Here is a 27,586-nt window from a genome sequence, read left to right on the forward strand (position 1 = left end):
TATCCTATGATTTAGTCAATGTTTCCTTTTTATAAATAAAAAATTACATTAAAAAAAAAACTGACTCATTTCTGAAACATGGGAAAAAACTATGGCTTCCATTCTTGATGTTGTCTTTTCTCTTTCTTCTGTTGTCCCTATCCCCCAGCCATCCAGCCTATGGTCTATGAGTTAGCAGTGAGTGCACCTGCCTCCGTTGAACCTTGAGGTGCTGCCTGCAAACCTGAGGGGCCCAGAACCAAAGGCACCAGCTCAGCTATGCCTACAACTCTGCTGGGAACTACCCTTAGTCCCGAGTAGGATCCCTCTCAGTTCAATTTCCTAGTACCCCCCTCCCCCTCAGTACCTTCCCAGTATCCCACACACACCACAGCCACTGCCCCTGTCTGCTAGAACACACCGTCTGCGTTCTAGCAGCTAAGTCCACCAAGGACTCAACACCTCCCACCTCTGTCCCTCCTGCTCCAGTGCGCCCCTCACTCTGTAACTTTTCTGTCTTTACTGTACTCAGTAACTACTCGAAAGAACCCAGACCATTCACAGGCTTGTCCCAAGCTATGATATGTCCGTCTGGAATGGGAAGAGCAGAGCAGGGCAAGCTGACTGCCGGCACTCACACTAACTTGCAGCTGGTGTACACCACCTGTCATGGCACCTGTGCCTGATAACTAAGAATTGGGCAGCTCATGTCTACCAGACTGTCCTACTCCAAAGTCTAGATCCTGGGTCGAAATTTCTAATGTATCACCACAGTGTGGGGCCTAAGGGGACAGGGGCAAGGGCAGAGCAGTCATCAGCGTGGGAACATGGGTCAGGCACAGAACCCTACCTGATAAGCCAGCTCTGGCTGTTAACTCCTGCCATGTCTAGAGCAGGTGAGGCTGCCAGATAAAAGCTTCCCAGCACTTCTTGTCCAATTAGGGCCAGATGGTGGTGCACCTGGTTGAGCACACGTTACAGTGTGCAAGGACCTGGGTTTGAGCCCCTGGTTCCATCTGCAGGGGGAAAGCTTCGAGAGTGGGTAAGCAGGGATGCAGGTGTTTCTCTCCCTCTCTCCCTACCACTGCCTTCCCTCTTGATTTCTGGCTGTCTCTATTCAATAAAGATAACGGGGATGAACAATGGTACCCCAGGTCAAGCGCACACAGTATGAAGCGCGAGGTCCCACACAAGGATCCTCCTTTGAGCCTCTAACTCCCCACCTGCAGGAGGGTCATTGCTTCACAAGCAGTGAGGCAGGTCTGCAGGTGTCTATCTTTCTCTCCCTGTGTTCCTCTCCTCTCTCAATTTCTTTGTCCTCTAAAAGAAAAAAAAAAAAATCAAAAAAATGGCCTCCAGAAGCAGTGGATTCATAGTGTAGGCAACAAGCTCCAGCGAAGCAACAAGCCCCTGCAACAACCCTGAAAGTAAAAAAAAGATAGTAAAAGAAAAAAAAATTCTTGTAAAATCAACCGGTAACAGCCCTGTAACTGGCAGGTAAGCAGGGCCTCCTGACTGGAGGGAGAGTACATCGAGGGCTCACTCATCTCCTCCCTGGTGAGCACCCCCTCCCCCCCCCACACACACACAGTCCCAGCTAACATGTAGAGTTACAAGGACCCAGGTCCCTGTGTGCTCATGCTAAGAACTCAGGAGGAGACACGAATTCCTAAAGGAGAGTCAGAGGTTGCCATCCTTTTGCAATGAGAATAATGTTTATTGAGAATGGCTCATTACAAACAAAATAAATTTTATGTATAAAATCTCTGCAATGCAAAAAGATCCCTTGGGCCTCCAGGTGTCTAGAGTGAATGAAGCCAAATGTCTAGTGCAGCCTCAGGGACTCTGCTAGGTCCCCAATGTGTGGGTAGGGGTGGGTGCCATGGTGCTACAGGCAGAAGTCCAGGCATTATCTCTGGACCCATTTCCCTGACCCATGCAGGACACAGCGGTATGGTGTAGTATGTGTGTGTCCTGCCTCCAGAGCCCACACCAAGGCAGAGGGCACAAGTGCAGAGGCAGGCAGCATTCACTTAAGTCTCCCAGATGGGTGGCCTCTAACTTGGAGCTTGTCCTGAGAGATCACCCTGCAAGCCCAGGGGCTGTTGCTCAGTGTCCTGTGGACAGGCATCACTCATATTTAGTCATCCTGGAAGCTGCTCTTCCTCTTGCTGCTTCTCTCTACATGACTACTTTCACCATGAATGCCTTCAGAACCCTCCTAAGGATGCCACCACAACCACCACACATGGCACCACTGCCATAGGATCTGAGCTTCCTGGGGGCCTGGGCTATCCAGCATTAAGGCAACAGAGACAAGACCAGTCTAAAGGCAACATTGGTCCCTGGAACCCAGGCTGCCTGCTCAGCCAACAGTACCTCCCTCTCAACTCGGGGCTGTCAGGTATTGGGGGGCAATGTGCCGGGGAGCTCTGAGAGAGCTCTAAACAGAGTCCAATTCCACTTCTCATAGCGCTGACTTGGGGTGGTGGCAGCTGACGGGTGGGTAAGTCTTCGGGGGTTGGGGGGCAGCAGCTACCATGGTGTCGTGCCTCAGGCACTGGAAGACCAAGCGCAGGGGCGTCTGGCTGTTGGGGCAACCCCTGTAGGAATAACTCAACTCCCTTGGTTCTGAGATCCACCTCTGCTTAGCTGACTCGCCCCAGACTGGACTGTGTGCTGACTTAAGGCCCTAGCACTTATCCCCCTAGTGTGAGCCCATCCCCATCTCTTCAGAGGACCTTGACCTGGCTCACCTGGCCCTGTAAGAGGTGTCAGTGGTTCCAAAGTACCTGCAAGCTCACTATTATTGTCTTACTTGAGGGCAGTTCTCCCCTGCAAAAGTGAAAATCTAAACCTAAAAAAAAGAAAGAAAGAAAGAAAGAAAGAAAGAAAGAAAGAAAGAAAGAAAGAAAGAAAGGAAAGGGGGGGGTCGGACAGAAGAATGGTTCTTCAAAAGACTTCCAAACCTGAGGTCCCAAAGTCCCAGGTTCAATCCTCAGCACCACCAAAAACCAGAGCTGAGCACTCTGGTATGGGAGGGAGGAAGGAAGGGAGGGAAAGAGGGAGGAAGAAAAAACACACACACACATAAAATTTAAGAAAAAAGGGAATAGCTCAAGGCCATGCTGCGTGACCCTGTGTGCGAACAACACCCTCCACTGTCAAGTCACAGGAGACCCAACATGCTGTGCAAAAAAGGGGAAAACACCATGGGGGGTGGGGGAGAGGCACCACCAGTGACCACCCTGCCACTGCTTTAGGAGCACCAAGTCCTGCACAACTACCTGGGACCTTGGCTAGTGTCATGAGACTCTCAGGTGGTTGGGAAGACCTCTGAGACCCACACGGCTGTGGTCCTCAGGTCAGACATTTTGGGGGGTTGCCTCTGGCACTGCCAATTGGCAGGAAGCAGGGTTCTTCCACTCCCTGGCCCCAAGCCCACTGGACCTAGCGCCTTCATCCTAGAGATGCAGGAGGCCTGAGGTCCAGCCCTCACTAGAGCCAAGGCCCTGGACAGTCACAGGAACTTAGGTCCCCTGGGAGGCTAGAAGTATTGGCAGCATCTCCTGATGGGAACGGAGGTCTGCAGCATTCCAGGGGAGATGGGCGAGAGCGGGTCCTGGCAAGGTCTATGGAAGTCCGTTGCCCTGGGGGTAAGGGTCAGATAGTCTCCCAACACAGATGCTCCTCTGACAACTGGCGTCATTCTCAGGACTTAGCCCCTGGGTTTATGGAGAAGTGGGCTCAGGTCTCTCCCCTGACCCTGGCCGGATGCCCCCTGTGGTCCATCTGCATTCAGGTTCCAGATCCCGGGGGAGGTTCTGTTCACACGTGGGGTGCTCCCAGCAGCTGCAAGTGTGTGGGGTAAGTGGTGTGATGACACTCAGTGCTGGCGAATGAAGTGGACTGTCTGTGGTCTTCCAGAGTTCCCTGGGCCACTGTCCTGCTGACTAAGGACACAGCTCCATATTTGAGTCCCCGCTGATAAAGATGGGCCAGGGCCTTCTGAGGAAGCCCACCTGGTGTGGAGCAGGGCGGGATCCCACTGTCAGCTGTCCAAGTAGACAAAGAGGATGTCTTCATCTGTCCCGTAGCTGGTTCTGGCCTCCTCAAAGTTGCTGACGCTGGTGCTGCACATTCCTGCTGGGGGCGCACAGCCAATGGGTCTATAGAGAGCACTGACCTCTCTCAAGAGATCAGAACCTGTCTGGCCTGGCCACCCCTCACCCTTCAAGTCCCATTCCCCGCCCCCACCAAAAGCCTGCCTACCCTCCTGCAGCTTTGAGAGCTCATTCTCAGACTTCTCCCCAGTATAGCAGATGGACAAACTGGGTCCAGAGAGGAGGAGAAACAAGCTTGAGACCAGCGGGGTGAGTCTGCCGTGACCTCCCTCATCCCTAGGGCAGTGGGAAAGCCCTGGATGGAGCTGGACAGATCTTTTGTGCCGGGTGTGGCAGGAGGCTGGTGAGGCCACAGAGGGAGGAAAACCGAAGTATGTGCAGCATGAGGCAGTGAGGCCCGGCCCCGAGCAGAGGGGGAGGGAGATGGCCAGCTTGGCCAAGACCCGGGCATGAGAGAAGCCAGTGGGCCTGAGTGTGCTGCACAGGTGATGGGGGGTAGGGGGGGAATGACCTTGGGGAGAAGGTGGTGAGGGAGAGAGGTCTTATGGACTGGAGACCTGCCGGTCAGCTGGCTATACTCACGGTCGGAATAGGCTGGGTTGTTGTAGAAGATGCAGCCGGCCGTGCGGTTGTAGCCTCGAAGCACGATGAAGTGGCCCTGGTAGTCAGGGCTGCGGCAGAAGCAGCGGTGGCCACTGGGCGCGAAGCAGCAGTACTTGACTGGGCTGGAGCAGAGGTCACAGTGCAGCACCCCCGAGTTCACCAGAACGATGGCCACGTGGCCCTGGGCCAGATGTGCCTGGATGTCCTGTATGCTCACGGTACTATGGGCAGGAGGTGGGTCAGCTGAGCTGGGCCTTGGGCCACTGCTTAGAACCCTGCTCTCTGCCCCGAGTGTCACAGAACTTGGAGTCATGGCTCATCTCCGCCCTGAGTTCCTCACAGGTGGAATAAACGCCCTGCATTGTCACAGCAGCCCAGGCTCAGCAGTGCAGGATGCTGAGGGACCCATCAGACCCGCCACAGAGGGGCAGGTCAGCTCCAGACAGGCCCCAGGCATAGAACCCCACCTCCTGCCCAGTGAGCTCTTTGTTGTGGAGTGTCTCCCTTGGTCCTTCCCCTTCAATCTTGGGTTTTACTCAGAAAACTGTTGATCTGACTTAATTCCCCAAAACTAAGCCAAACGTGACTTGGGCAGTTCCAAAACCAAACACTTCTCTGAAAGGGCTACTCTTTCTCCCTTCCTCCCTTTCACTTTCTCCTAAGGCTCCTTACAGCAGGAGGGACTGCCCAGAAAGGGTTGGTCAGCAGGACTTCCTGGGGACCCTATAATGCAGCAAAGCCCGCTGCCTGAGGCAGTTCCCTAAGGACTCTTGGGTAGTAAGTCCTAGAACCTAGAACAGGAGAAGGGATGGGGGGGAGCTGTCTTAGATCAGGGCCTCGGCCATCCTGGTGGGTGAGGACATTTGGCTTGAGGCCTGCTTCCTTGTCATTTCTGGAGTGGTGGAATGAGGCCCATGTGTCCTGGCCTGACTCGGCTCTCAGCTCAGCCACGTGGCAATGAGGTTTGTTGTCTCAGCCCAAGAAAACGGTCCATTTTCCTATGGGGTGCTTTAAGAGAAATGGCTGTCTGACTTCCTAGTGTAAGAGTTGTGGGGGGGGGGGGGGGGAGGTTTCATCTGCAGGAAGAGAGCAGGGACTAGGCTGGGCTGTCAGGAAAAGCAGCAGGTTGCACAGATTAACCGGGGTGGGGGGTGGGGGGGTGGAGGAGCCCAGCTCAGACCCTAGCATGGCTGAGGTACTGTTATAATGCAACTGTGGGCAACGGACACCAGCTTTCCTCCCTCAACTCCTGGGGAGTGGGGGAGGTGGTGAGGATAGCACCTGCTCCTCACTCAACAAGAAAAGACGGTCTCTCTCAAGTGCCAATAATGAATGTTCGCTGCCTTTCCTTCTAGAGTGCTTGTGTGCTCCGAAGATGCATGAAAAACCTTCCCATTTCCAAACCACCTACTGTGGAATTAGATTGGTAACAATGACACAGAATTTAGTGAAGTGAGCAACCTGGGATGGCAGAATAACTCAGGTGGATCATGTACCGCTATTGTGTTGAAGGAAGCTTTGGTTTCTTCCCCTCTCTGCCTCTATTTAAGAAAGAATGGGGCCCAGGCAGTGGCAAGTGGTGAGGCAGGGCTGTAGGTCTCTCTCTCTCTCTCTCCCTCTCCCTCTCTCTTCCCCACCCCCTCAATTTCTCTCTGTCCTATCAAATAAAATAGAAAGGAAGAGAGTGATGGATTCATAGTGCCAATACAGTGGCCCAGTGATAACCCTGGTGGCCAAAAAAAACACCACGCACAGACGCACACGATCCAGTTCAGCAGACCACAGCTCAGCTGGGAGGTGAGCAGGCCTAAGGAAGCTCAAACATTACCCGTCCCCCACTAGATGAAATGAACAGAGGGAGACACCCAGGTCACAGCAGATCATGGGGAGATCTGGGTGCCAGGCCATCCCTGGCAGTCTCTCCATTACCATGTGGGAATGCTCCTTCACTGTCACCCACACTGGCGTTCCTGTGCTCTGTCCCATGGCACCATTCTGTGAGCAGCCAGGGGGCTGGCTGCACTCTGCCTTGTTCACCGTCCCTCCAAGTCCTGCCCAGGGCCCACCCCAGGGCAGAGCCTTGTAGCAGGTTACATAACCCCACTGCCCCATATCTGATAGTTGGAAAAAACAAGGCTCTGAGGCAAATGAATATTCATGACCTCCAGGACAGGAAAGCCAGGCTTTGCCAGACCCAAGTCCTCCTTCTCATCTGTAGACCACCCCGAGATCCCCAGACAAGTGTATGGGTAGACAAGGAAGGGTATGGCGAGTCTCACCATTTCTCCACCAGCACCTTGCAGGCCTTGGCTTGTGCAAACAGCTGGTTGACCCGGGTCTCCTCTGTATCAAAGTGTTTCCTGTAGAAGGACTGAGGAGAGAAGGACAAGCTGGAAGGGCCACATGTCCCACCTCTCACCCCCACATACACACTGAACAAAGTAAAGGCCATGTGAGGAGTCAGAGGTGGAGAAGATGGAGGCACTCAGCCTGTGAGTGTGTGCATGTGTGTGTGTGTGGGGGGGGGGGGGGGGTGTTGGTGGTTTGCCATGTGAAGAAAGCTGTGTTGACCCCAGCCGGCACAGCAGTTCACTGGAATGCACAGGAGAGTAGTGGGCAGCTAAGACCATTAGCTCCCAGGCTTATGAGCAGGCGGCTACAGTAAATGAGCAAGGGGGAAGCTGAGTCCACCCAACACTGAGCTGCCATCCACTCACCCAGATGAGGGCTGAGGAGCAGGCTTCAGTGTAGGAGCCTGCAAGGCCAAAAGCCCCTATGGAGTGAGTGGTCTGGGAGGTGGCACTGTGGATAAAGCGTCGGACTCTTAAGCATGAGGTGCTGAGTTCAATTGCTGGCAGCACATGTACCAGAGTGATGTCTGGTTCTTTCTCTCTCTCTCTCTCTCCTGTCTTTCTCATTAACAAATCATAAAAAAAAAAAAAAAAAAAAACCTATGGAGAAGCTCTTTTCTCAGCTTCATAGACAGACTAAACGAGATCCGTGAGCCTCTTCCCCTGGCCTGAGGGATTCAAAGACATTGACCAGCACTGGCTGCCCTGTGACCATCTTCATGCCAGCAAGGGCAGTGGCAGCTCTGCTTGGCCAAGTTTTATAGAGCCCAGGTAGCAGGCCAGACAGGCTCAAGATGTGCAGGGAAGGAAGCCGTGCTGGTGGATTGGTGGGGATATACCAGTATCCTTTTTCAAAATAAACAAAAAGGAAAGATGCTATTTGGGGTTTTAGTTCAAAGTATCAATCACAGAGCTTGCAATTGCTGTCCTGAGAAAACAGGGTAAATCAGCGGTAGACGGATGAGGTCAGCACCTTGTGCTCTGAAGCTCCAGGGCCCGCGGTGTATGGAGTGCTCGGCAGGGAGGGACTCAGGCAGGCAGCCAGGAGGCTTCTCTGCACACACTCTAGTACTAACAGAGGTGGGGTGGAGAGGTGGGTGTGCCTGTCAGTTGCTCACCTGGTTTTTGTAGCCCTTGTCAACACCTAGGGTCTGGGTGCAAAAGCGATGCCTGACGCCAAAGTGGCGCATCAAGTAGGCCAGGTCAATGGTCCAGATGCTCCTGGTCAGCCGCAGCTCCTGAAGGGCACTTTCAAACTCACAGTCGTCCAGCTGGCCTAGGTAGCTATAAGCGAGCAGGCATGGGGAGGGGGGGGTTGGTCCAGGCTACCCTTCCCCCCAGAGTCCCCACTCCACAGAAACCGCTATTCACTGTGATGCAACATGAGGCCCGGCTTGCTTGCTGCCTGAGTAGAGCCTAGAGGCACAGCTCTGCGGGCTGAACTCTTGGCATCCTTTCTGGCCCCACTAGCTTTGTCTCTAAGCTGAGGTAGTTGGATAACATCAGAAGTTTTCCAAAGTTCAGCCTGTGGACTCTTTTGGTGAATCTCATATTATATTGCCTGGGATTCCAGAATGTTAGAGGTATTAGAGAGAGCCTGTTCCAGACTGACAACTAGAAGTTCCCCCATAAGGTGCTGGCTACTATCCCTCTAGGTCTTTAGAGGCCAAAGCTCCAGTGACAAGCCCCTAGTGACCCTGTCTCTTGGGAGCACAATTCACAAAGTGTGTGAAGGGCCACCTATGCCCATCATGAGGCTGTTCTGTGGGCCAGGCCTGGGCAGCTGGGACTTCTCAGAGCACAGCAGACAGCCAGAAGGCCTGGTCCTCCTGCTGCTGTGTTTTGCAGATGCGACTGGCCCCAGATGGAAACTGAGCCTTCTGAAAGCCCCAAGCAGAGACAGCAGCATAGACAGAGCCTACCCAGGTCTACCCAGGCGCTGAGGACAGGGAGGGCCTAGCCTGCCCACTCACCGCAGTACCATCCTGGAGCAGGCCAGGCCACAGTCCCAGTGGTAGAGCTGTTGGATGATGGGTACAGGCAGCTGCACAAAGTCCCCTGCGTGGAAACACATGCAGGTCACTGATCCTGGGAATGGTGCCACCACTGCCAACCACCTCTGGAGTCACAGCCAGCAGAGCTGCCCAGATCCTGCAGGACCATGCAAGAACTGGCTCACTTCACGTGGCCCAAGCCTGTCTCCTAATGACCGGAATCTTCCTCAAACAGGTCAGAACAGTTGTCTGACTCAAAGACTTCTAGAGCTGGTTCCCATATGTCTTAGGACAATTCTTTCATGGGGGCCACCCACCCCTATAGTTTCTCCCTCCCGGCCTCTCTGCAGGAACCTCCACGTAGATGCTTCCCTGCTGTGACTCCCCTGCCCTGGGGCTTTTGCACACCCAGCCAACCACTTGGATTTTCCTACTCTCCCAGATGCATGCGCCAACTCCTGCTGCCCTGGAAGTCACTCCTCCACACCACCCAGCAACCACGTGCATACAACCCGCCAGGCTGCCCTCTCTCCAAGCCCCCCAATCTTCGGCAGGAGCTTTGAGAAGTTAGGGTCAGGGTCATGGGGGACACTCAGCACATACTCATGTCTCATTGCATGAGGGCCCTGGGTATTTCCCTGACTCAGAGCTCCAAGGGCAACCATGGTTTGGAGGGCCCTGTCACATAATCTGTGGCATTCTACTAGGGGCGACATCTCAATCTATCCTTGCCCAACTGTGAGGGGTTATAGGAGCCCAGCAACTGACCTTTGTCAGACCAAATCTGGTCATCTCTAAAGTGAGGGACTTGGCTCTGACTCAGTTGTTCAATCAACAAATTTCTCAAGAGCCTAGTACATGTTTGGCATGTAACCTGGAAACACAGGAGCTAGTATACAGCAAAACCACCAAGTTTAAGAGAAAAGCAGAGGCATGGGCCAGAGATGATATTGGGGTGTATCTCAGGCAGGTGAGTCAAGGAGCACAGGCAGACAGTGACAGTATACACTGTGGCCCAAGGCAGGGAGCCAGCATATGGCCTCCAAGAACTTTGTACTCTGAAGTTCCGGGAATCTGCACAAAGTTCAGAAGCTAGAGAAAGGGGAGGTGACTCCCTACAACCTCCTAACCTCAGAGGGTTCTGAGGCTTCACTTACACCTGAGACCAGACTGCACTGGAAGCTGTGCCCACTGCCTACCTGCCACACCGGCTCACAGAGCTCTACCATGTACACCAAGCAGGAGGGCCTATCAGAAGGGCTGAAGTCCTCCTGGCTGGCAGGCGTCTGGGCAGCCCCTTTTCTAGACGTAGGGTCCCAGTACCTACTTGTCTATGTCCAGACCCTCCCTGCTTTCCCACTATAGCTCAGATGCCACAGGTGGGGTTTCCCTAAGCCCCAGGAGAGCCGCACCACCCCCATCTACGCTCCACCAGGCAGGCTGGGGTTCCTGCTTTGGCTCACAGAAGGGGATCCTTGTATCAACCTGTCTGTATCTTATGGGCCTGTCCTATGTCTCTAGGAGATAGGAACCTCTGGCTGTGTTTTTTTTTTTCACCAGAACACTGCTCAGCTCTAGCTTATGTTGGTGGTGGTGGTGGTGGTGGTGGTGGTGGGGAGGGGAGCAGGGGATTGAACCTGGGACTTTGGAGCCTAAGGCATGAGAGTCTCTTTACATAACCATGCTATCTACCACCCCCCACTGTGGTTGCTTCTTTACAATGGCCTCTCCCCACCACTCCTCGCCTCCAAAGGTCAGTGGCAGGGCCCATGTGAAGCAGGGTGTCATAGGTAAGGACATGATTCAGACTCTGGCACTGCTTCTTCTGGTATGAAACAGATAATCACTGAAGCTGGTCTGGTGGTCCAGGAGGTGGTGCAGTGATAAAGCTTTGGACTCTCAAGCATGAGGTCCCGAGTTCGATCCCAGGCAGCACATATGCCAGAGTGATGTCTGGTTCTTTCTCTCTCCTCCTATCTTTCTCATAAATAAAATCTTAAATAATAATATTTTTTTTAAAAAAAGATGCTAGGGTGGGGGTATAGCATAACGGTTATGCAAAGAGACTTTCATGCCTGAGGCTCTCAAGTCCCAGGTTCAAGTTCAATCCCCCACACCACCGTAAGCCAAAGCTGAGCAGTGCTCTGGTAAAAAAAAAAAAAAAAAAAAAAGGAAGCTAGTCTGAAAGGTGCTAAGTCTGAAAGGTGCTAAGTACTCAGGACAAGAAATGTCGTAAAGGATGAATATGGGATGATCTTAGTCTCAGGCAGAAGTTGAAAAACAACATCAGAAGAGAAAACACAAGTAGAAACTGAACCACAGTTGGTGTATTGCACCAAAGTAAAAGACTCTGGGGTGGGTGGGGTAAGAGTACAGGTCCATAAAGGATGACAGAGGTTCTAGTGGGGGTTGTATTGTTATGTTGAAAACTGAGAAATGTTATGCATGTACAAACTATTGTATTTACTGTCGAATGTAAAATGTTAATTCCCCAATAAAGAAATAAAATGAAAAAAAGAAATGTCTGTAAAGCCAAAAGATGGTCCACCCTGAGGGTAAGTGCCTTGCCTTGTGTGCAGCTTAGGCTCCAGCCCCTGCACCTCATGGGAGTATTATGGCACCAGGGGAAGACTGGGGTATCCCTTCCCCCACCTCTAAAGAGAATGCCTACTTTCCATCCAGCTGGTCCTGCACAGCAAGCCCAGACCAGGCTGAGGATTTGTTACCCCTTCCCATTGCCCCCTGCCCCTTTGAAAGGACTGTAGGTTCTTTAATCTTGAACCCTTGCCTCCTCCCACTGCCAAGGATTCAGTCCTGTGGGTAAGGCCCACACTCTACTGGGTGTACCATCTCCTCCTCGCCCCGGTCCTGTGGGTTCAGTCTTTCTTGACTAATAATCTAGTGGGAAGACAGAGCAGTTATATTTTATGTTTTTATTTTCACTTAAGTCCTCAGCCCTAAGCTCTCACCCACAGATTCTCTCCTATCTCTTGGCACAGCAGTCAGAGGAGTCGCCTCCAGTTCCTTACTACTGTCAATCAAATTCTCACCCCTTACTATGACCTGCAGCCCTTCACCCCAGCCAGCCCATGCCAAGCCAGCCTCTCCTTGGTTCTTAGGCCTCACTCACCTAATTCTAGCTGCCCTTGGGATCCATCAAGCTCTGTCCCACCCAGGGCCTTTGTACATGAAGTCTTTTCCCTCTCCCTCCCCCTTTCTTTCCCTTGTTCTTTTTTTATCCTTTTGGTTCCAGCCCTGAGAGCCGTTCTGACTGTGCCTTCAAGGTGTGGGAACCCTCCTTCCCAGCATTCTTTGTGGTACTTAGCAAAAATCACAAAAAACAAGTAAGTAGTAAATAAATATAGAAGTAAATAAATGAACACCTTTTTCCCAGTAGATTATAAACTTCCCAAGGACAGAAAGTTTGCTAATCGTGTCCACTGTTATTCCCAGAGCCTAGTGTCTGATGCTTGACATAACTCAATAAACATTTGCTGAGAGATGAACTTACTAAGCCGCCACTGTGTGCTAGGCTCTGGAGGCACAAAGGTGACTAAGCTGCTATCTAGGGCCCTCAGAGGCTCTGCTGCCCCTCCTCCTCTTGCCCTGGTCCCTAGAACCCCTTGATCCTAAGCCACCCCAAGTGGTTGTCACCAGTTTCAGCCACCAACAGGTCAGCCCATGGGGACCCGGAGACACTCCTGCCTGTGGGGAGTGATAAGGATAGGTGAGGTCTTCCAAGCCAAAGCTGTTGTCAGATGTTGATGCTTGGGGCCAAGGAACTGGCCCACTTGGGAACCACGGGTCTGCCTCTGCCTGGGAGGCCCTGGCCTGGCTTCAGCTGGTGGCTGTAGGCAAGGAAGACAGTTAACACTTTGCAGCCTCAGTCTGCCCATCTGCAAAACTATAAATAACAATGATCAACTACTTCCTGGGATGGCTGTGAGGACTCATGAGGCACAGCAAGTGAACAACTTAACACAGTGCCAACCGACGGGGCACTGGCTATGACTGTAAGCCATTACCCCCACAGCAGCTATGAAAAGCAGAACTGCAGATCCTCGGACAGCATCAGACCTTACTCCAAGCGCCAGTCACAGAGCACTGTCTGGCTAAGACAAGTGTCCCACTGAAACCTTAGGATTTCCTCGAACCTTCTCTTTCTCCTCAGCCCAGTCTGGTTCTTTCCCCCAATAAAAGGAGCAAAACCAGAGGCCCACAACTCAAGACCCCCCCCCCCACCCATGGGAACAGGAAGGAAAATGTTAACAAAGGGGTGGGGAAAGAGACAGCATAAGAGTCTGCAAAGAGACTCTCATGCCTGAAGTTGCAAAGTCCCAGGTTCAATCCCCCCTACTACCACTACAAGCCAGAGCTGAGCAGTGCTCTTGCAAAAACAAACATACGAACAAACAAAATCTGTTAACAAAACAAAACTCCTAGTTGGGGAGATCTGGAGAAGATCCGGTATCCCCGCCCCTCCCTTTTTTTTTTTTCTGCTCTGTGTTCTCGGACCCTTCCAGGCCCTGAGCCACCACCTCCCATTCCCGAAGGGGACAGGGTCTCCCCGGCCGCTATGGTAGGCCTGGCCTTCGGCCTGAGCAAGGTGTCGGGCCTGCCTGCTAGAAGGACCCTCCCGCCCTGAACCCTCAGGGTCCCGCCCCGCCCCCCCCCCACCCCCGCGAAAATCCAGCCGGGAAGGGGGCAATGCCCGGGTCTGGGGGTGCAGGCGGCGCTCGGGGGCCCCCCGCACCCCGGGACACTAACCGGGCTCGAGCGGCGCCGCGGCCTCCACCTCCGTCCTCATGGCCCGGGCGGCGTGGGGCGCCCATGGCCCCCGCCCGGCTGCAGGGCGGCTCGCGGCTCTGGGGCTGGGAGGGCGGCGGGGAGAACCTAGCCCCGCCTAGGGGACCCCCCCCAGTCCCGCCTCCTCCCGGCGCCAGGACCTGGGGTCCCGCCCCGCCCTCCAGCCCCGCCTCCGCCGGCCACTCACCGCCCCGCCCCGGCCTCAAGCCCCACCCCAGGCGAGCACTCCTTCCCCCCCGCCTCAACCCTGGACCCGGGAATCCCAGGCTCCCACACCTCCAGGACACCTGGCTCCCGGGCTCCCACAACCCAGGACTCCCGGCTCCCCAGACCCCCTGGGTCCCAGTCCTGCAGGACCTCCAGACCCCAGGCACCCCAGATCCCAAGCTCCCCAGAACCCAGGCTCTCCAGATTTCAGCCCCCAGGCCTCCCAGACTCCAGATCCCAGCCCCCCGAAGAACTCAGCCCCCCCAGATCCCAGCCACCACCACCCCAGGTTCCCAGATTCCAAACCCCCAGGCCTCCCACGCCCACCCCCAGATCCCAGGCCTCCCATACCCACCCCCAGATCCCAGGCCCCCAGGGGCACCCCCAGATCCCAGGACCTCCTGGCCCCAGATCCCGACCTCCCCTAGATCCCAAGTCTCCAGCTCCCTAGCCCCTAGCACCCCAGACCCCCGGGGCCCCCGGGCCCCCTGTACAGCTGGGGTCCTCACCTGCCAGAGCCGGGCTCCAGAGACTCAACTGAGAGGCGAGGTGCTGCCTCCCAGCCCCTGACCCGGCAGCCCAGGCCCCGAGTCCCCGCCCCGCTATGCAGCCGGCCCCTGACGCGGAGAGCTTGGAAACCCCAGCCCCGCTCCCCGCTTGCCCGCCGGAGGGTCGCTGCTTCTGCAGGTACCGGCCCCTGGGTCCAAGCATGAGCCCTTTCTTTTGAAGCCGGAACTATTGTGCAAGCGCTCACGTTTGCCAGCCGGTTGGCTACAAAGGGTGCGGAAGAGAGACAGGGCACGCCACCGGGAACCGGAAGGGGCGGGCCCTGCGCAGGGCATCTTGGGAACGCGTGGTTTTCTGGAGGGCGGGAGCCGCCATTCGCTCGCTTCTCGCTTTCTTCGCCCGTTTTTACGAGTCGCCGGCACCGGAAAGGAAGACATTGGGCGGTAGCGGGTGAGGAGAGGCGAGTGGCGGTTGGGGGGGGGTGAGAACGGGGACCGACGGGGGTGCGCTGCCTAGGCGCCCTGCACCCCAGGAGGGCGGGCGCGGGCGGGCGGGCTCGTCCCCGAGGGGCTGTGCTTTCCGGAACACGGGCATTTGGGGGGGGGGGGGGTGAAGCACCTGGTTAAGTGCATGTTACAGTGCACAAGGTCCTGGGTTCGAGACCCAGGTCCCAATAGAGGGGGAAAGTTTCACAAGTTGTAAAGCAGTGGGTCTCTCCCTCTCAGTTTATCTGTTATCAAATGCAAATTATACGTCTATGTATATTTATATACATATATATATATACGTATTCGTGTATGTGTATATATGTTAGAAATTACATTAAAAGGGGCCGGGTGGTGGCACACCTGGTTGAGCGCACGTGTTACAGTGCATAAGGACCCAGGTTCAACCACCGGTCCCCACCTGCAGGGGAAAGCTTCACAAGTGGTGAAGCAGGCCTGCCAGGACTCTCTCTCCCTCTTTCACCTTCATCCCCTTTCCCTCTCAGTTTCTAAACAAATAAATGCAGTTAAAACATTTCTGGCTGCCTGCCTCCTGCAGAACCCTGTGTAGGAAGTGATCTCTTTCGTCCCCGGGCGCAGCATCCCTGCCTCCCACCCCCATGGGCACTGGTCTCCTTTGCTTCCCTGCTTCTCAGCCGCCCTCTTCCTTGGCAGTCATCATCCTTTAGCTGCAAGCCTGCAGTACTCTCCCACTTTCTGTTATTACTATTGTTACTATTTATTTAATTTCATAGGACAGAGAGACATTGAAAAGGGAGAACAGGAGTCTGGCTAAGCACGGGTGGCGCAAAGCGCAAGGACCAGCGTGAGGATCCCAGTTCGAGCCCCGGCTCCCCACCTGCAGGGGAGTCGCTTCACAGGCGGTGAAGCAGGTCTACAGATGTCTATCTTAATTCTCCCCCTGTCTTCCCCTCCTCTCTCCATTTCTCCCTATCCTATCCAACAACGACATTAATAATAACAACAACAACTACAACAATAAAAACAAGGGCAACAAAAAGGAATAAATAGATATTTTTAAAAGGAGGGAGAGAGACACCTGCAGTCCTGCTCCACCACACATGAAGCTTCCCACACCCCGCAGGTGGGGACTAGGGGCTTGAACCCTGTCCTAGTGCAGGGTGATATGTGCACATAACCAGGTGCACCACCACAAGGCTTCCTCTCTCCTTTTTTTTTTTTTTAACATTTTATTTTTGAGAGAGACAGAAACACCAGAGCACTACTCAGCTCTGGCTTACAGTGGTCCAGGGGATTGAACTAGGGACTTTGGAGCCTCAGGCATGAGAGTCTGTTTGCATAATCATTATGCTATCTCCCTCTTCCACTTTTTCTTATGCATGAAACCCAACCTCCATGTTCCTCTTTCTCTCCTGAACATATATATATATATACACCAGGCATTATGACAGCCTTCACTCTTTGCTCATTTTGTAAAGTAAAATCCACAGTTTGGGGCCCGGTGGTGGCACACCTGGTTGAGCACACATGATACAATGCACAAGGACCCGGGTTCAAGCCCCCCAGTCCCCACCTGCAGAGGAAGAGCTTTCCAATTGGGAAACGGGGATGCAGGTGTCACTCTGTCACCCCGTTCCCTCTCAATTTTTGGCTGTCTAGCCAATAAATAAAGACTGAGGGGGAAAAAAAAGAAGAGGTCAAACATTTTAAAAAATATCCAGGGGCTGGGTGGTGCACCTGGTTGAGTGCTCATGTTACAGTGCACAAGGACCCAGGTTCAAACCCCCAGTCCCGACTTGCACGGGGAAAGCTTTGCGAATGGTGAAACAGGTGTCTGCCTTCTCTCCTTCTCTATCTCCCCTCCTTCTCTCAATTTCTGGCTGTCTCTATCCAATAAATATCTGAAGATAATAAAAAAAAAAAAAAATCCACTGCTTGTCCCTCAGTTAGGTCAAGTGAGGTGATGGCCCTGCTTGTTTTTCCTCCATGGTAAACGTTTCCTGCTTATAACCCATTGACATTTTTGTGAAGCTTTGATATTTTCTCATGAGCCTTCCTTGATGGTGAGGCATTAGATTAAAGGGCACATAATAGGCTGGCCTAGTTGCACAGTATCCTGTATGTAAAACCAGGACGCCTTTGGTCTGTGCCTGCACTGTGTGCCCATACTAGCCATGTCAGACTGCTTAGCACATGGAATGTGGCAAGTGTGGCTGCAGGACTGAGTGTCAACATTTCATTCCATGGTAGGTTGAACTCAAGTGGCTGGCTGTGTGTGGTTAGTAGCCGCTGTAATGCCACTTGAGGCCTAGGGTCGTAGATTCTCAAAGCGATGTCCCTGGCAGCTGCAGGTTGTCAGCCATTTGTATGGTCCACATGTTCCCACCCCCCTTCTGCAGCACAAACACTATGGCTACATTGATTAGGTTCCTTGCTGAAGATAGAGGGACACAGGAGGACGGAGGGGGTGAGAGGCTCTTCGTGTCCCCACCAGCTTTTCTCTGTCCAATCCCGCCCGGCATCTGAAATGTGCTTGTCAGAGAGGTTCTTTGAGCTGGGAATAAGCCTTTGTTTGTTTTTTGTTTGTTTGTCTTTGTCTCTGGGACTCGATGCACTATGAATCCACTGCTCCTGGAGGCCATTTCTTCCCTTTTGTTGCCCTTGTTTATAATTGTTGTTGTTAGATAGGACAGAGAGAAATCCAGAGAGGAGGGGAAGATGTGGGGAGAGATAGAAACGCAGACATGTTTCACCACTTGTGAAGTGACATCCCTGCAGGTGGGGAACTGGAGGCTAGAACTAGGAGCCTGTGTGCTTAACCGCTGCACTACCACTCAGCCCCATTTGTTTTTTCCCCCTGTAGGATGTGTGGCTTTGGCATCTTGCTAAGTTTTGTGAGTCTCAGGCCTTCAGGAAGACACGACGTTGCCCACACACCTCCCCAGGTTCTGGGGATGGACTTAACTGTTGTCTTTCTCGCTGCAGAATTCTCTGCCTGCCAAGATGTCTATCGGTGTGCCGATTAAAGTCCTTCATGAGGCCGAGGGCCACATTGTGACTTGCGAGACGAATACGGGCGAGGTGTACCGGGGGAAGCTCATCGAGGCCGAGGACAACATGAACTGCCAGGTATCCTGCTTTGCACCAGCTGCTGTGGTGGTGCTGGGGGCTGTCTGGGGAGACTCTTCAGTTCTCACTCAGCAGCTGCTTACTGAGTGCCAGGCACTATTGCAGACACTGGGGATGTGGGATAAGTGGCTGCTTGAAAGTTTGAGGTTTACATTTGTCATTTGTTTGCCGTGTCATGACTGTTTTCTCCCTTATATTGGGGACCTGTTTAATAAGTGGTGCCACTCCCTTAGGTAAAGCCCTCTTGCCCACATGTGATTGCTTACTGCGTTGTGGTTACCAGAATGTTTTATTTGCTGGGTTTTTGGTTTTGTTTCCCAGTGCCTGTAAAGGTTACGATTATGCTATAATCAACTGGTCAGTCGCATTGTCTGAAAACATGCATTCTTCAGGTCAAAAACTACTCTGTGTGGGAGCTGGGTGGTGGTGCACCTGGGTGAGTGTACATGTTACTGAGCTCAGGGACCCAAGTTCAAGCCCTCTGTCCCCATCTGCAAAGGGGGAAGCTTCTCCATAGGTGAAGCAGGGCTATAGGTGTTTCTCTCTTTCTCTCCCTCTCTTTCTACCCCTCTTTGACTTCTCTGTTTCTAGCCAATAAATAAAGGGGGCCAGGTGGTGGCTCTCCTGGTTAAACACTCACAGTGCACAAGGACTCAGGTTCAAGTCTCTGGTCCCCACTGCAGTGGGAAAGCTTCACGATTGGTGAAACAGGGCTGCAAGTGTCTCTCTGTCTCTCCTTCTCTCAACTTCTTTCTGTCTCTGTCCAATAGTAAGTTTAAAAAATGTTAAAAATAACTATTTTTTTTAAAAAATACTTTGTGGGGTGGGGGTAGATAGCATAATTGTTATGCAAAGAGACTAGACTCATGCCTGAGATACCAAAGCCTCAGAGTTAGTCCCCTGCACTACCAGAGCTGATGAGTGCTCTGGTAAATAATAATAATAGGACTACACCAGCTATAGAATGTCAGATATCATGTAATAAAGTAGCATCTAACATACAGTGTCATGAGGAAATGATTTTATTTACTGAGTAAAAACAGCCAGAAATGGACGGGGGGGGGGGGGGAGATACCTGCAGCCCTGCTTCACCACTCATGAAGCTTTCCCCCTGCAAGTGGGGGCCAAGAGCTTGAACCTGTATCCTTGTGCACTGTAATGTGTGTGCTTAACCAGGTGCACCACCACCCTGCTCCTTGTTGGAATTCTGTGGACTCATTTTTAGAATGACATGTTTTCTGTCATAAAACACAATAAGTATCTAAAGAGAAATGGGTAACAATCAAATCCAAAATTATGCTGTCCTTAAAACATGACTGTTGAGCAGGGAGACAGCATAATGGTTATGCAAACAAATTTTACATCTTAGGCTGTGAGCTCCCAGGCTTGATCCCCATCATTACCATAGCCAGAGCTGAGCAGTGCTCTGGTAAAAAATAAATGAGTAAATGAACTGTTGTGTGGAGGGAAATTTTAGAAAGAAAGCTTTTATTCTTTTTTCCTGAACACTTGAGAATGAGTGAGTACACTCTTTTGCTATGTTACGTATGACAGTGTTTTACTCTGCACTGCACAGTCTGCGATCACTTAACTGAATTTCCTTGTCCACTTATTTTGCTTCCATTTTTGCTTTGCACCCTATTTGCATTTTGAAAAATAGAGATCAGCTGTTTATTTTGCCACCAGGGTTATTTGTGGGACTCAGTGCCTGCACAGCTCCACTGTTCCTAGCAGTTCTTTCCTTTTTTTTTATAATAGAGGGAACGTCACCTGCCATCCTGCTCCACTTCTCATGAAGCTTCCCCCTTGTAGTTGAGGACTTGATGCTGTTCAGATGTCCCCTGTGTGCCCCCTCCCTTTAAAAAAATAAAGATTTGTTAGTAGTTATTTTATTTATTTTGGCTAGAGACAGAAATTGAGAGACAAAAGGGAGATAACGAGGGAGTGAGAGAGACCTACAATACTGTTCACCACTGGTGAAGCTTCTCCCCTATGAGGGGACTAAGAGCTTGAATCTGGGTCCTTGCACTGCTGAGATTTATTTATTATTATTAGTGATAAGGAACCAGAGCATCATCCTGGCACTCGAGAAGCCAGGGCTCAAACTCAAGGACTTAGATTGACCTGTCCAGGGCTCTGGCCACGGCACCGTCCCTTCTCGCCGCTAATCTTTTCCCTCTGAGATCACAAAATAGTTGTCACATAAGTACAGTTTCTCTTTCCTTTTTTTAATTTAATTTTATTTTAGAGCATTGCTCAGCTCTGACTTATGTTGAAGCTGGGGCCTAGGAGCCTCAAGCATGAAAGACTTGCATAGCCACTATGCTCTCTCTCTGTCCCACATCACCTCCTCGTGATTGATTGATTGATTCATTCATTCATTCATTCGCTCATTGATTTTGGATTTACCAGAGCACTGCTCAGCTCTGGTTTATGGTGGTGCAGGGGATTAAACCTGGGACTTTGAAGCCTCAGGCATGGGAATCTCTTTGCATAACCATTATGTTATTTTACCCACCGCCCACCTTCTTGTGTTTTAAATGAATATCCTTTGGTCCAGGAGGTGGCACAGTGGATAAAGCATTAGACATTAGACTCATAAGCATGAAGTCCTGAGTTCAGTTCCTGGCAGCACATGTACCAGAGTGATGTCTGGTTCTTTCTCTCCTTTCTCATTAATAAATAAAATCTTTTAAAAAAAATTAAAAAAAAAAAAAAAAACCAGGGCCGGGTGGTGGCGCACCTGACTGAACGCACATGTTACAGTGCCCAAGGACCCTGGTTCGAGCCCCCTCTCCATTTCTGACTATCTCTATCCAATAAGTAAAGATAATAAAAAAAAATTTTTTTTAACAAAAAAAACAGTATTCTTTGGGACTTATACTCTGCTATAGTTACATATAAGTAAACACACTAGTGCTCTTGTCTCCCCCTCTGATGCAGAAAGAAGGGATTGATTCTCACAATTCCAGCTGAGCCGATCAATGTCTTCTTCAATCCCAGAATGTCGTTTTGTCAGGCACCTGGCTTGTGCCATCTTGTGTTTCATTCTGGCAGTTAGCAGACTGGGTATATTGAGTGAACTGGTTTCCATTAAAACCTAACCCACTCAAGTTACTTACTGCCTTTGATGCAGACACAGCTCTGCCTTAATAACAAACTCCAGTGTCAAGCAGTGGAACTGTGGAGCTTTGTACACAGCACAGGCTGTGGTGTGACTGGGAGAGCATGAGAGCAGTTGTGGCCCTGCTTTTCAGGGTTATAATAGTAGTCAGATGTTACTGGACTCTTTCTTTCCTCATCAGCCAGGGCATAGGCCTTAGAGAAAACAGTTTGTCTTGTTGATCTTGCAAAATAGCCTCTGGTGGACTTCCAGGAGCTCCTCTTTCTTTCAGCAGTCTGTTAGGGCTTCACTGCTCCAAGCTGACTTTTTAGTTAGAAAAGGAGATATCACAGCAGTGGGGCTGGACCCCAATGGCAGGAACTCTTTTTTTATTTTTATTTTTTTTATTTTCCCTTTTCTTGCCCTTGTTTTTTATTGTTGTTGTAGTTATTGATGTTGTTAGATAAGACAAAGAGAAATGGAGAGGAGAAGGGAAGATAGGGGGAAAGAAAGATAGACACCTGCAAACCTGCTTCACTGCTTGTGAAGCGATAGCCCTGCAGTTGGGGAGCTGGGGGCTCGAACTGGGATCCTTAACACCAGTCCTTGCACTTCTCGCCACATGCACTTAACCTGCTGTGCTACCGCCCAACTCTGGGCAGGAACTCTTAAAGAGAGCTAGGGAGATTGTGACAGAAAGGAGTGAATGTGTCTGGATAGGCCAGAGGAGTAATGTGGTCTCAGTGACCAAGATAGACATTTCAGGCATCATTTGGGTGCAACAGTGCAGCATTAGCTAAGATTTCTGTTGCAGGTCAGCAGTAGGAACGACACTTAGCTAGAGGTGCTCCTTAACAATCCTGGGAAGTAAAGCTTGCTGATACCTGGTTTACAGTCAGCTGGGCCTGAGTTCACACCACACTATGATATCTCTGGCAGAGAAATGGAGAATGGGTGACACACCCCAAGGTTTTGCTATACTGGGAGGCTGGCGAAGTGTCTTGTCTCCTGGGATTCTGAGATGTAAAATGGACTGCAATGTGAAACTACCTAGGGCAGTGCCTCAGAGCTAGTATGTTCTCAGTGAGAGCTGGGGTTGGGAGGGTAGGTACTCACCTAGGGTTACACCCCTGAAAAATGGCAAAATAGCCAGCCCTCAGATAGAGGTCTCTGTCTCTTATGACTATGGAGTTGTGTGTGTCTGTTATTTGTAAGCCTGGATCAGACCTTGGTTCCCTCTTGGGTACTCTATACCTGGCCAACCTGCCTGCCTGCCTTCTTTTAAGATTTCTTTTTTTTTTTTTTTTTTTTACAAAATATTTATTCCCTTTTGTTGCCCTTGTTTTATTGCAGTTATTGTTGTCATTGTTGGATAGGACAGAGAATGGAGAGAGAAAGATAGACACCTGTAGACCTTCACCGCCCATGCAGTGACTCCCCTGCAGGTGGGGAGCCGGAGGCTGGAACCGGGATCCTTACACCAGTCCTTGTGCTTCGCACCACGTGCGCTTAACCTGCTGTGGTACCGCCCGACTCCCTTAAAATTTCTTTATTAATGAAAGAAAGGAGAGGTGAGGCCTGGAGCATCACTCTGGTCCATGTGGAACCAGCGCCTGAAGTAAGAACACCAAACTTGCAAATGAGAAAGATAGGAGAGACAGAGAACCAGACATCACTCTGGCACATGTGCTGCTGGGGATCGAACTCAGAACCTCATACTTGAGAGTCCAAAGCTTTACCACTGCGCCACCTCCCGGACCACAGGCTGAAAATTTTTTAAGCTTTTGTTTATTAACACAGCATAGATCGGGGAAGAGAACCAGTGCATCACTCTGGTACATGGAATACTACCCAGTACTCAGACTCGGGACTGCATGTCCCTAAGTTCATTGCCCTCCACCAACCTCCTGGGGTCGTGATGTTCATTTCTTACACCAGAGGTTATAATACTCTTCTAGCCAAGAATAGTATAGCAAAGCTTTTATCTACCCTGGAGCTTCCATGAGTGTCTAAGGTGAAGGAGAAAACCAGAGCTTCACTCTGGCACTGGTGATGCTGGGATTGAACTCAGAACCTCATGTTTGAGAGTCCAATGCTTTTATCCATTGCGCTGACTACAATTTTTTTTTAAATCATTTAAAGAGTGTGAGTGGGGCCTGGTGGTGGTACACCTGGTTGAGCACACACATTGCAGTGTGCAAGGACCCAGGTTCAAGTCCCTGGTCCCCACCTGCAGAGGAAAAGCTTTGCAAGTGGTGAAGCAGTGTTGCAGGTGTCTCTCTGCCTCTCTCCTCTATCACCCTGTTCTCTCTTGACTTCTGGCTGTTTCTATCAAACAAAATAAAGATCATAAAAAAAATTTTAAAAAAATAAAGAGTGTGAGTGCTAGTGCCAGGGATCAAACCCAAGATGTTACATATGCATGCCCAGTGCTCTACCACTGAGCCACTTCTCCAGGCACCTGGTGCACACACTAAACACTGTGACCTCCCCTCTGCTATATCTGACTTATTTGTTTTATCACATTAGTTTATTCTTTTTTTTTTTTTTTTTAATGAGAGAGAAATAACAGAGAAAGAGACTAGAGCACTGTCAGCTCTGGCATATCGTGGTGCTGGGGATCAAATTAGGACCTCAGAACCTCAGGCATGAAGGTCTTTTGAATAGCCAGTATACTATCTACCCCAGCCCTCCATATATATATTAGCTCATTTCCCCCAAGTAAGGCCTATGTGTTACCCTGTTTCCCACTGGTGCTGTTGACATTTAGAAAGGAACTGGTTATTCCCTTGCAGATGTCCAACATCACAGTCACATACAGAGATGGCCGTGTGGCACAGCTGGAGCAGGTGTATATCCGTGGCAGCAAAATCCGCTTTCTAATTTTGCCTGACATGCTGAAAAACGCACCCATGTTAAAAAGCATGAAGAATAAAAACCAAGGTTCAGGAGCTGGCCGGGGGAAGGCTGCTATTCTGAAAGCCCAAGGTAGGTGCTCCGTATACACTGGCTGTAAACTGAGGCTTTGAGTCAAATGCATTTGTTGTTGCTTGGGCAGCGATGGTGAACCTACCCTCTGCTGTCACTTTCTGTTTTGGAAATGCTGTTCATGGGAATCTGGAGAAGCTTGTTTTATGTTGTTGTTGTTTTCTGTCTAGTTCCCTGAGCAGGGGGCACTGTAACATGGGGAAATGTCCTGCAGTAGGGCAGCAGGTCCCAGAAAGGCTGGTATTGGTGCCCTTTCTAAGGAGAAACAGCCACTTCCAGATAAGAAGCAGTTTTGAGTCATCTATGCCCATTAAAGGAGGCCAAGGATTCTATATTCAGAGCTTCTCGGTGTTGAAAATAACTTTTTCCTTTAACATCCTGACATGGCACTAGCGCTTTCCAAGCATTGTGGCTTGGTTTGGTTTGATTTTGTTTGTTTATGTTTTCCTCAGAGGACAGAGCATTAAGCCTGGGACTTTGGAGTCTCCGGCATGAGAGTCTATTTATGTATATATGTACATTAGCTTTTTTTAGTTTAAAAACACCAGGACGATCCTTTAAAATATTGTTCCTTAAGCGCACTTAGCGTAAGGATCCCGGTTCAAGCCCCCGGCTCCCCACCTGCAGGGGAGGAGGTCTGAAGCACACCTGAAGGTCTTAAGACACCTGAAGCAGGTCTGCAGGTGTCTTAACTTTGTTTTCCCTTCCTCTCTGTCCTGTCTAACAATGACGACATCAGTAATAACTACAACAATAAAAAACAAGGGCAACAAAAGGGGAAATAAATAAATAAATAAATAAATTTCCCAAAACTAATCAGAGAATCTCTGACGGGGTGATAACCAGAAGTTCTGGTCTTTTGTCCCAGGGAAAGAACAAATTGCAGAAATAGCCTGGCTTCCTTGGGAGCACTACCTGCCTTGTTCCTATGTCTAGAAAAGATATAACTATTGGACAGGAGGGGGCGGGGATAAAAGACATAGCTATCATCCTTTCTACAGAAACAGATGAAACCCAGTGGTTGTGCATTAGAGCTACTGGTGGTGAGTTTGCAGAGCTATTGGTGGTGAGTTTGCGTAGGCTCACTAACCTGTCTGAGCCATCTGTGCTCTGGTCTTTTTAACACGCCTGGGTTCTGGATACTGATACCTCACTTTTCAGGTGAGGCTTCAGTCGATAACTGTCAGTATATTTTCACATATTAGCCTTCAGTACTGTTGGTCCCCTCCTGGAATCCTTGGGCCACAAAGCATTTGTCAGTATCTGTGTGAAAAGTGGTTATTGTCTCTTGTGGGGTATTTCCTTATGGGGAATCCCATCGCACATAGGCAGAAAATCTCAAAGAATAATGCTCAAAACTGTTGAAAGAATTCCCCAGATTTAGCAGATGCCAGTGTTTAACTCTGTGTGTTTAAAAATGTTAAGTGTGAGTTAAATGCATCTGCCATGTTTTGTTAGCTTGTGTTAGGCCAGTTCTGAGAATCAATTTTTTCTGTACCTCTCATAACTCTCTCCAAACCACCTTCATTTCTGACACTGCCTCCCAATGCTTTGTGGAGATCAGTGCTGGAAGGTGGTAGGTAGTTCAGAGCCTGCTTGAACCCACTCTAGTAACAGGCGCCAGGCTTGCCCTCTGGACCCCATCCCCTGTGAAATGGAGTGGGACGTTTGGGCTCCTTCTGGTACTAGTGCTCTAGGGCTAGCTGCTCCCGCAGAAGCACTCACTGACCACACTGACTTGGCCTTCTCCTTCCCCCCTCCAGTGGCCGCAAGAGGAAGAGGACGTGGAATGGGACGTGGAAACATCTTCCAGAAACGAAGATAAAATTTTGTATTGAACAGAACTTTGCCCTTATTTTTTTCTTTTAGGTTATGCCCTAAGTTTTTTTGTTTTGATTTGCTTTGTTGTTGCTATTGTACTCTTTAGACCAGGGGAAATGCTAAACTAAATAAATATGGTTTAAATACAGATTTTTGTTTTTCTTTTGGAGAAAAGAACTATGTGTTCGTTTTCGAGTTTGCTGTTATGTTTGCTTTAGCAGCAGGTTAAATTTTGATGCCCTGGTAAATGCCAGTACTTAGAATAGTGTAGTTATTAAGTATGTGAGCTAGTGTCCCAGACCAGTTGCTGGTTAAACCCCCAGAAAAATTCATAGACCATGTCTTTGTCTTCAGACATAGACATTTATATGGTACTTTGTTCAGTTGACCTTTGTGGAAATATTGCCAGCTAGTTTGAACAATACAGTAATGCAAACAAAATTATACTGCTTGGACCTATGGCCTTGAGTTCCTCATGACTCAGCATTTACAATATTAAAAGTTAATTCATCAAGCCCCCTAGCTCCCCACCTGCAGGAGGAGGTCACATGCATTGAAGCAGGTCTGCAGGTACCTGTCTTTCTCCTCTATCTCCCCCTCCTCTCTCACTTTCTCTGCCCTATGCAATAAAATGAAAAAAGTGGCCTCCAGAAGCAGTGGATTTGGAGTGCCAGCACCAAGCCCCAGAGACAATCCTAGAGGCAAAAAAAAAAAAAGTGAATTCAGGGGACCAGATGGTGACACACTGGGTTAAAGCGCACATAGTGCAAAGCGCAAGGATCCCGATTTGAGCCCCCAATTCCCCATCTGCACAAAAAAAAAGTTAATTCAGTAGAGAGTCTAAATGGCCACCTTCCATGGTTCCTATAAACAGTGGTTTGAGGGGAATAAATCCTTGTGCATTTTATCAGCATCTCAGCACTGATTAGCACAACCAGTGTATTTCATGTAGAAAAGCTAACAGGATAAGGAAGGTGAATAACTGATTTAAAAAAACAACCTGAAAAAAGTCAATGCCATTTTTTTTTTTTTAAATAAAAGACAAAAGATTGGTTCATAGCATAGTCATTGGACAAATTGTTCTAGTACAGAAAAAGAAAATCCCCACATGCTCTGGCACCGAGTAGGAATCTCCTAACAAGCTTTGTTTTGTAATTGGATACTACCATGAAATAACAGTCTATTGGGTTGTTGTTGTTGTTTTTAAGTTTTATTATTATTAGATAGAAACAGCCAGAAATTGAAGGGGAACGGAGTGATACAGAGAGACAGAAACACCTGCAGCCCTGTTTCACCTCACCACTCCTGGAAGCTTCCTCCCCTTCAGGGGCTTGAACCCAGGACCTTGTACACTGAAATGTGTGTGCTTAACCAAGTGCACCACCACTTGGCCCCACAATATACATTCTTTAGTATATTAACTTATTAAATGAGACAGAGATCAGAGCACTGCTCAGCTCTGGCTTATAGTGCTGTGGATTGAACCTGGGACCTCCAGAGCCTCAGG

General features: G+C 50.3%; 2 protein-coding genes across 8 annotated transcripts; one reads left to right on the plus strand and one right to left on the minus strand.

The window, feature by feature from the left end:
- Positions 1-1,666: 1,666 nt before the first annotated feature.
- Positions 1,667-14,790, minus strand: GUCD1 (guanylyl cyclase domain containing 1). Of its 6 annotated transcripts, none has more exons than XM_007533788.3 (7): positions 14,574-14,763; positions 13,819-13,922; positions 9,031-9,115; positions 8,176-8,341; positions 6,986-7,077; positions 4,686-4,927; positions 1,667-4,125 (listed from the first exon to the last, which is right to left on the minus strand). In XM_007533788.3, the coding sequence occupies exons 2-7, from the start codon at positions 13,856-13,858 to the stop codon at positions 4,031-4,033; spliced, it is 720 nt and encodes a 239-aa protein (XP_007533850.1). In that variant the 5' UTR covers positions 13,859-13,922; positions 14,574-14,763; the 3' UTR covers positions 1,667-4,030. The 6 variants fall into 6 exon arrangements, with proteins under 6 accessions (XP_007533850.1, XP_007533851.1, XP_060050062.1 ...); XM_007533789.3 differs by having other exon boundaries at positions 1,667-4,122; positions 14,574-14,758; XM_060194079.1 differs by lacking the exon at positions 13,819-13,922 and adding an exon at positions 12,751-12,899 and having other exon boundaries at positions 14,574-14,681.
- Positions 14,791-14,884: 94 nt separating this feature from the next.
- SNRPD3 (small nuclear ribonucleoprotein D3 polypeptide) lies at positions 14,885-26,227 on the plus strand. Of its 2 annotated transcripts, none has more exons than XM_016192827.2 (4): positions 14,885-15,021; positions 18,024-18,167; positions 24,066-24,258; positions 26,022-26,227. In XM_016192827.2, the coding sequence occupies exons 2-4, from the start codon at positions 18,042-18,044 to the stop codon at positions 26,081-26,083; spliced, it is 381 nt and encodes a 126-aa protein (XP_016048313.1). In that variant the 5' UTR covers positions 14,885-15,021; positions 18,024-18,041; the 3' UTR covers positions 26,084-26,227. The 2 variants fall into 2 exon arrangements, with proteins under 2 accessions (XP_016048313.1, XP_016048314.1); XM_016192828.2 differs by having other exon boundaries at positions 14,897-15,031.
- The last annotated feature ends 1,359 nt before the right edge of the window (positions 26,228-27,586 follow it).

This window comes from Erinaceus europaeus, chromosome 1 (assembly GCF_950295315.1).
Source record: "Erinaceus europaeus chromosome 1, mEriEur2.1, whole genome shotgun sequence".
In the NCBI taxonomy this organism is placed as follows: domain Eukaryota; kingdom Metazoa; phylum Chordata; class Mammalia; order Eulipotyphla; family Erinaceidae; genus Erinaceus; species Erinaceus europaeus.